This window comes from Lepisosteus platostomus, chromosome 25 (genome assembly GCF_059453375.1).
Source record: "Lepisosteus platostomus isolate fLepPlt1 chromosome 25, fLepPlt1.hap1, whole genome shotgun sequence".
Taxonomy (NCBI): domain Eukaryota; kingdom Metazoa; phylum Chordata; class Actinopteri; order Semionotiformes; family Lepisosteidae; genus Lepisosteus; species Lepisosteus platostomus.
This window is the reverse complement of record NC_142635.1, coordinates 3,584,920-3,593,351: the sequence shown is the minus strand read 5'-3', so window position 1 is coordinate 3,593,351 and position 8,432 is coordinate 3,584,920. Positions and strand designations below refer to the sequence as shown.

The following is an 8,432-nucleotide window of genomic DNA, read 5'->3' as shown; positions in this document are numbered from 1 at the left end:
CACCTCAGTGGTACTCCCTTCTAATTGTGAAATCTAAAGACCTCTAAATTATGGTCAAGTAGCTACATTGCATTCCCCAGGTAACCAGGTTTTGACTGTGTCAGGAGAGGCATCCAAAGTCTCCACCATATCACGACTGGCACCACGGGCCAGGCGATCAGTTGATCCATGTAACTAATGTCAAGTGCCACAAAAATGACATCTTGATAGATCAAGCTCCAGTAAAGATTCCAGGAGACTGAGTTCCCAGTTCAGCTAAGACAGCCATCCAGATCTACTTCTGCCCTCATGATCCAGATGGGAGTCATCGACTAACCAAGAGGTATTTAATACAAAAGGGGAATGTTCCTGTTTTGAACACTGCACAAACACATTTCTGTGAGTGTTGAACTCTTGATGCTCACAAATGAGTATCCTCTGAATAGATGACTAGAGAAATTGAAGTTTCAGGTGTTGACCTCCCTACTGCTTTTTCCCAATCTTTGTGAGGAAAATTAAGGTCTCCAATGACTACTACAGGAATGAGAAAACAGTCTTTCTTATAGCTTGTATAGCTCTTGCCTTTTTAAATATTCTATACTAGTGTCTTTGATGTGTTGTACTTCATTTATTTATCTGGATACTCTTTAACCATTCTATATGGTTCATAAGGAAGACTATTAGTTTGATTCCATACTTATTGTATTTTATTTCTATTGAAGTGTGTCCGTTCTTTCACAGACTGCATTCCTGAAGTTGAAGACCACAGATTTGAACACAACCTGCACACCTGACCAGATCAATAGAAGTGTTTAGCACGGAGCTAAAGGAGTTAACAGACCTGAATATACAGAGAGTGGAGTTTGTACTTTAATGAACAAACAAATGGATGTGATATCAAACACTGAAATACAACTGCCTGTACAGTCCCTGCCCCCCACTGTTTGTCTCCCTCTCTTACATTGTTCTGTTTCATTCAGTAAGGAAGGAGACAGGCGCAGTGACCCAGGTTACTTGCCCTGTCTGAGAAGCAATCCACCTCAGCCCCAGTTCATGTTATATGTGGATAACATACCAACTCCTTCTCTCTCCCTCCATCCTACAACTATCAATTTAATGTAGAATCTTGCAGTCCACCTCTGTATCTCTCTATCTGTTTTCATTCTGAAGTTAATTTTTGACTCAGGTAGACCTATTTGTCCATCTTTGGGAAGCATGACACATTGCTCTAGATCACAACACTGCCCTGTATTAACTACACAAACTGTATTATTAGCGCTACATGGAAAAGGAGTGTTTGCAGTGATCCAGCACTAACGGTGAAGAGTACAGTATGAGTCTGTTCATCCATGAGACATGGTGAGTGAGACACTCAGTCCTTATATGTTTATGTATGTATAGAATCGTTTAACTAAACAGCTAAGGGTGGCTGAACAATTATATTGAAATGTCTTTCCTTGCCTGTGACTAAAAAATGTATAAAAAAGCAACAATTTTGCTTTGTGGATATACTCATCTGACCTAAATCGTTTTATTGTTACTTTTCTGGTATGTAGTTTCTTCATATATCCCATGAAGTACACTTGCTTATTATTGTGTGGTTGCATATGATGAAACTTTTCTCTGTTAATACACAACACTGTTGATAAAAGCCTTATTTCTGTGCCTGTTTTGCCTTTTTGGGGGCAGCAGACAGCTAAATGGTTTAAGCTGTTCTGGCGTCTGTTTTTACAGTGTCTTTCATGTATTGTTACAGGTTGCATTGTGTTATTACATGGTTATTACTCCCTATTGCTCTTTCAGGTTGCTGATTTTGTTCCAGTGTTGGGGAGTTGCGATTTCAGGGTCCCTCCCTTTACTGTATGGAGAAGTACAGTCGCCTGGTTATCCTGCTCCTTATCCTCCCTCTCACAATGAGATATGGGACCTGTTTGTACCCCAGGGGTACATCCTCAACCTCTTTTTCCTACATCTTGACATTGAGCCCTCAAGGAACTGCTACTATGACTCCCTTATGGTGAGATTGATAGAACGTCAGGAAATCTTGTGTTCAATCTTCAGAATGAACTCAGTTGTGTCTCTAGGTTTTATATCACAGTCTTGATCTCTTTTTGTTAGGATGCCTCTAGAGTTGTTGTGATGGCCTTATTAAATTACTCCTGTCTTTCTTGTCTGTGTCAGGGTCTTTGCCCTGAGCTTCTGACACCTGACAGCTTGCTACAGATCTTGTTGTGTTTCTTGATTTTGGTTTCCTGAAGTCTTCATTTTATGCATCTTTTTTGGTGTGTCTGTAGTAGCATTTTTTATGTTGCTTTTTTGTCTAGGTTCTTTATAAGAAAAGAATTCTGGAAGTGCTCTGTAGTCAGTATTATTTTTCCAAGGCTGATCACCCTGGCAACTATTCCATCATGTCACCTGGCAACAGTCTGCGGCTCGTCTTCAAGACAGATTCCTCATCCCCAGGACCACACAGATACAGTGGCTTCTCAGCCATCTACAGGGCTGTTGGTCAGTGTTTGTGTTTGTGTTCTTGTCTTCCGGTTTGCTTCTGATTTGATCAGTTCTGATAAACTTGAATTCAATGGATACAGCTCTCAATGTGATGAGGTTTAATAGAAAAGGGAGAGGTTTTTATCAGCTGGAAACTTAACAATGTGTGTAACCAGTTCAGTAAAAGTAAAACTTGAGCTGTTGTAACAGGTAGGACTGATAATGATTTAGATTATATATTCTATAGATACTAGATTTAGATTTTATTTGATAAGTTTGTTCTTTGCAACTCAAATCCCAGCCACCAAGGTAGACCATCAGATCATTTATAAACTAAATATTCCATTCATCATACCCATGTCACAATGTGCCACCTAAATCCTTCAAAAATGATTTACCTAATTTATCATCACCTGGTGAGATTATTTACAGTGAATAGATGCCATTGGCGACCTCAAGTGGCAGGTCCACTTTAACTGCAGTCCTTCCTAACATGACCTGACACAACCATGTGTCAGCGTCCTTTACCTGCAATAAGCTCCAGTGCTGGTACTGTGTTTACTATACCATATCAGACAAGCCTGTTTATCAGTCATCAGCTGGGGTGTTGGGGTCTAGGGTTGAGACTTGTCCAAGAAGGATTGTGGATTGTGAATGGGCTCAACTTTCAAATTAATATATTTTACAAGAGGTATGGTGACATCATAGTTTCTGTTCTAGGGAGCTCACTGTGGACATGTGTGGCTAGCTGGGCTACCTTGTTGAGTTTTACAAGGTTTGATCTTATCAATGTGAAGGTGTATGCTTATTGAACTCAGTGCTCAGTTCTATAAAAGTTTCAGACCACACAGTAGTTGCTTCTCTCTCCCTTGTGACAACTTGAGTGCACAGTTCCCAGGTGTGGGAAACCAATGTTCCATCCTTTTATCTTAATGTCTATCAATACTAAACCCAAACTGTCTTTCTCTTGGCTCAGTGTTGATGTATTATATAGAGGTGGAGGGAGTCAGTCAGTGGGTGTGCTCACCTCTCTCTCTCCTCTCTCAGATATAGACGAGTGCTCTGTAGAGGCTGACAAGGGGCAGGCGTGTCACCATGAGTGTCACAACACCCTAGGCGGGTTTGTGTGCTCCTGTCGCTACGGATACCAGTTACAGCCTGACAACAGCACCTGCCAGCGTACGTACAGGGACCGTGACCAACAGATGAGCAAAGCCATAAGGGAACTGAAGAGAATCACATAGTTTCCTTCTGAATCAGAGAGCATTTCACATATGTCTTAAACAGCACAGTACTTGTCATCACATTACCTTAATACATGCTTGAGAGCTACTACTGTAGATCACATACAGTAGGGAGAAATGCACTGTCTGTCTGTTTGGGTCAGATTTTTAGCATGTGTACAGAGAAACTGTAGAGGATAAATGCAGCAGTGCAATTCATTTCAGAGTTTAAAAGAAATGAGTACAGCCTACAGTCTCTACAATATCTCAGAGGAAACTTAAAATCCACCTTAATAAAGATCTTCATCGTTCATCAAGGACCTGTGACTTTATTAGTATTTGTGGATACTTTTCATTTGTTTTTCTAAAGAAATAAAATGACCCCAGGCGGTCCACACTGGAGTGGTACAGTGCAGTGCAGACGTTGCTGTCTGGCGCGACGCTCCCCTGATGTTTGGCATTGCTGTTCCAGCTGTGGACTGTGGCGTTCCAGTTGTGCCAGAAAACAGGGTCAGTGAGAACCCCAAGACCTTGTACCAAGACGAGATCCAGCTGAAGTGCGAATCAAACAATGGCACACAGGAGAAAGAGGGTAACCAGTCCTTCACTGTGTGCTTGTTTGTCTCACTCACATTTTCTTTCAGTGCTATAAAGGGATGGGGGGCAAATATGTTAAGGACTATATTAAACTCTCTTAAATCTCTTTGTCTTAAATGAATATGTATGAATCTATTGTCCAGATGTGCTTTTGGGGTCTGTATGACACTGTAAGCCACTAGATGTCTATATGCTAGAATGTGTATCCATCTGTCTGTGTCGGATTCCAGTTTTGTTTATACAGTCAGTATTGTTCTTCCATCTGTGGTCCAGAAGGTGCAATTTACGATTGTAAGTTAGGCTCCTTTTTTTAAATCTGTATTGTATTTTTCTAAGCACATAACAGGGACATAATTTGTTATTGAACGTATCCTTGAGCATTGATCTGGGTCTGCAGTTTCTCACAGTTTAAGACGCATGCCTGGGGTATAGTGTCAATCTATCGTAATTAAGCTCTCTCTCTCTCTTTCCCAGTTATTTACAGCTGTGATGCACAGGGTGAATGGAAGCCTGTAAATAGCAGTGTTTATTGGACAGAATGTGCTGGAGGTACTGATGATGATGATGAATAATAATAATGAATAATAAATAGGTGATTGTACAGGTATCTATCTCTGAGTTACCAATCTTATGCATACACTGTATGTGCTCTGAAGTGGATAACTTATTGGTTATGCAGGTGTCTACCCTACTGACTGACTGAATGACTGACATCTTGTACATGTAGCTGCTTTCTCGGTGTTCAAAAGACATTGTTTGGAGATACAATGCTCTGGGCACTCTATCAGTTAAGGGCCTTTAAAGGAAGTCTTCTCTTGAGGTGTGAAAGTAAACAAAGTAAGTTACATTACTGATGATGGTGTTCATAATGAAGAGTGAGGAGATGATGATAATAATGATGGTGTTTCAGCCAAGACGTGTCCCAGTACAGTGACGGCTCACTCCAGTATGATCCCTGGATGGTCCCACTATGAATATGGAAACAAAGTCACAGTGCAGTGTAACACTGGGTTTGAGGCTGTGATGGACTCTGTGAGTACATAGAGAAATAATGAAAATTGAATAATACATACTTTTGATGCTTGTATTTAATCTGGTATCAGTGTTATATATGTGTTTTCAATAATCCTACTCTTTCTCATGTTTCTCATTTTTCTTGTAGAATTATTGCACAGTAGTGACCTCTACCCCACCTGACTTTATTCACTTATTATTTTTTCTGCAGAAGGGTGACATGAAGACCAACTATACTTCATTCTGTCAGAAAACTGGAGTCTGGAGCCCCATTCACCCCTGTCGGCGTGAGTCACTAAATTCTCCAATACACTGTGCACACATACAGTACTCCTACTGTATCTGTACTGTACACTGACCACGTCCTCCCTGATACTGCACTCTGGCCACACCCTCACTGACCACACTCTCACTGACACTGCACACTGACCACACCCACACTGACTGCATATTGATTACAGCATCAGCTAGATCAATTTCATATTCTCTGAAGCTGCAGGACTTTTTCACATATTGTACTTTTTGGAACTGAAAGGAGAGGCACCCACATAGTTTTTCAACTTAGTTTGTCTGTGGCTGCCACTAGTGTTGACAAAAGTGCCAGGATCTGCAGGTAGTGAGATTGTGATGAAAGTTCTGTGCAAAAGGTGTCACTGCACAACTTATTGATGTACTTAATGGACTTTGAAAACAACAGCATAGAACACAGACTGGAAGACAGAGAGATTCAAACACAAGGAGATGCAGTGTCATACAGACACAAGGGAAGTCATAGTCACATAGACAGGACCCTCAATGTTGTGATACCATCCAGATGTGTATGTTCACCATTCCAGGTGTGGACTGTGGCACACCTCTTCTACCTGAGAGCGGAGTACTGCAGCTGGTCAACAAGAAGCCGAGAACTCTGTACCAGGATGAGATCCAGCTGAAGTGCGAGTCAAAATATTACAAGCTGGAGGGAGAGGGTAACATTCCTGTCCTGCTTTTTGTGCTTGAGTGTCCAGTAATAAAACATGTCAGATTCATGGACTGTGCTAATTTGTCTGTAGGGTTATCTTTAAGGTCTGTATAACTCTTTGTCAGGTGTCTCTGCTTAGAGTTTATATTAATCTGTGTTTTGTGAGCATCTGTGGTGTTCTTTGTACCATATTTCAATGCTTGTGGAACGAGTGTCTTCAGATATTAATTAATATTTATTTTGGGTTATAATCAAGGTTTGTACTTTTTCAGTGTGTGGGATGCATGCCTGTGTAGTGTCATGCCATAATAATGAAACTGTCTCTTATTTGCAGATGTGTACAGATGTGAAACTCAGGGTGAGTGGAGATCCAAGAATGGCAGTGGTTACTGGCCCGTATGTGTTGAAGGTACTGAATAGTGCTATTACTACTGCTACTGCTTATAATAATATAGCCCATGATGTACTGGTGTCTTATTCAGGGTGTACCCTGCCTTGTGCCCACTGCTTATTGGGATAGACTCTATCTCCCCCCCAAGACCCTGAGTCGGATGAAACAATTAGAAAATGTATGAAAGGATGAATAATATGGACCGATATGAATAATTTAAATATTTAGTTAATTATCATTTAAGTTCTTCAAAGGTTTTTCTCTTTTGTCTCAGTGTGTGGAGAGCCCGAGAGCAAGCACTCTGATTTTGGCCGTATCTTCGGAGGCAGTGAGGCAGAGCCTGGTCAGATCCCCTGGCAGGTCTATACTGAAGATCCACGAGGTGCAGGGACTCTGATTTCTGACCGATGGGTCATCACAGCTGCTAACGTGGTTGAAGGGCAGGACAGCCTGCTGATGTACGGGGGGGCAGTGGACATTGACCATTTAGAGGACTCGAATTACACTGTGATTCTGGAGAGTGAGAAGATCTTCATCCACCCAGGATACCCAAAAGCCCCAACAAGTGGGAGACGTACCAATTATGACAACGACATCGCCCTGGTCAGACTGAAATCCCGCGTTCCCCTGGGACCCCATCTGCTCCCCATCTGTCTCCCCAAGAGGAAAGACGATGGGACTCTGATTCCCGAAAGACTGGGGTTTGTTTCAGGATGGGGCAGGACAGAACATGGCACACTGAGCTCGAAACTGTTGTATGTTGAGATCCCTGTGAAGGACAGAGCCACCTGCTCCAAGAGGAAAGATGGAAAGCCAGTGGCGCAGACATTCAGTGAGAACATGTTCTGTGCTGGTGAGAAGGATAAAGATAGCTGCAGTGGAGACAGTGGGGGTCCCTTCTTCCTCCGAGAGTTTCGGAGAGGACCAGGAGGAGAGATAGAAAGGGGTCCATTCCGTCTCTACGGCATTGTGTCCTGGGGAACAATCTGTCAGGAGAGGGGTTACTACACTAAAGTGGACAATTACCTGGACTGGATTACAGAAACCATACAGAGAGAAGAGAAAAGTAAAGAAGATTAGGAATAGAATAGATTAGATTAGGTTTGTGGGACTATTTCATGATAGGTTATTCAATGTTAAAGATTAATTGAGGATAAGTTAGAGGAGGGTTATGTATAGTGGACTAGGTTATTTTGGATTATAGCACTCAAGAACATTAGGACTACCTTTAATTAAATTCAATTTAAAGTATTGGATTATGTGTTTTTCTTGTCTTGACTGCCTTGCAGAGAAGCACAAGAGCGTGTTGCAGATGTAATGGGGTCACCGGTTACTGAGGAGACAGTATAAAACTCTGAGCACCTGGTTGCAATGAAAAGCTGCATTGCAACAGTAAATTGGTGTAAATTTTTCCAGGCTATTTAAAGGGGAACTGCAGTCCCAATTTCCCAGACTGGTTATTAAATCTTGGTAACAAGATAAGTTAATTGAAGGTATAGAAAAAAATGGACAAATTTGAAATTAAGCACAAAATCGTAAAGTGTGAAACTACTGCAAGTCGCAAACCTCTGGTCTCGCCACAGGCGAGAGCGAGAGTTCCAATGAATCGTGATGTGAGGTGGCCCTTCCTGCTCACTAGTAACTGTAATGATTAATGTAATGTGATGGACGTGCGAATAAGTACAGGTTGTGCAGCAGATATTTCACTGCAGAAAGTTTGCTTTGTGATCTACATGCAGTGTTAACATTTATTGGCAAAACCCTTTAAGCTTAGTTT

The 8,432-nt window shown here is 41.6% G+C and overlaps 1 protein-coding gene across 2 annotated transcripts; it reads left to right on the top strand.

The window, feature by feature from the left end:
• Window positions 1-807: 807 nt before the first annotated feature.
• Window positions 808-7,907, top strand: LOC148640719 (complement C1s subcomponent-like). 2 transcript variants are annotated; one of them, XM_088619981.1, is made up of 11 exons: window positions 808-1,338; window positions 1,783-1,996; window positions 2,304-2,487; window positions 3,517-3,648; window positions 4,165-4,284; window positions 4,764-4,838; window positions 5,200-5,321; window positions 5,515-5,590; window positions 6,140-6,271; window positions 6,599-6,673; window positions 6,930-7,907. In XM_088619981.1, exons 1-11 carry the CDS (start codon window positions 1,313-1,315, stop codon window positions 7,733-7,735), a joined length of 1,962 nt encoding a protein of 653 aa, XP_088476107.1. In that variant the 5' UTR covers window positions 808-1,312; the 3' UTR covers window positions 7,736-7,907. The 2 variants fall into 2 exon arrangements, with proteins under 2 accessions (XP_088476107.1, XP_088476108.1); XM_088619982.1 differs by lacking the exon at window positions 4,764-4,838 and having other exon boundaries at window positions 811-1,338.
• Window positions 7,908-8,432: the final 525 nt, after the last annotated feature.

Coding starts and splice junctions, on each gene's coding strand:
- LOC148640719 (XM_088619981.1), top strand. CDS start 1,313: ATGAGTCTGTTCATCCATGAGACATG. Junction 2,488..3,516: donor AGCCATCTACAGGGCTGTTG/GTCAGTGTTTGT, acceptor CTCCTCTCTCAG/ATATAGACGAGTGCTCTGTA. Junction 3,649..4,164: donor TGACAACAGCACCTGCCAGC/GTACGTACAGGG, acceptor TTGCTGTTCCAG/CTGTGGACTGTGGCGTTCCA.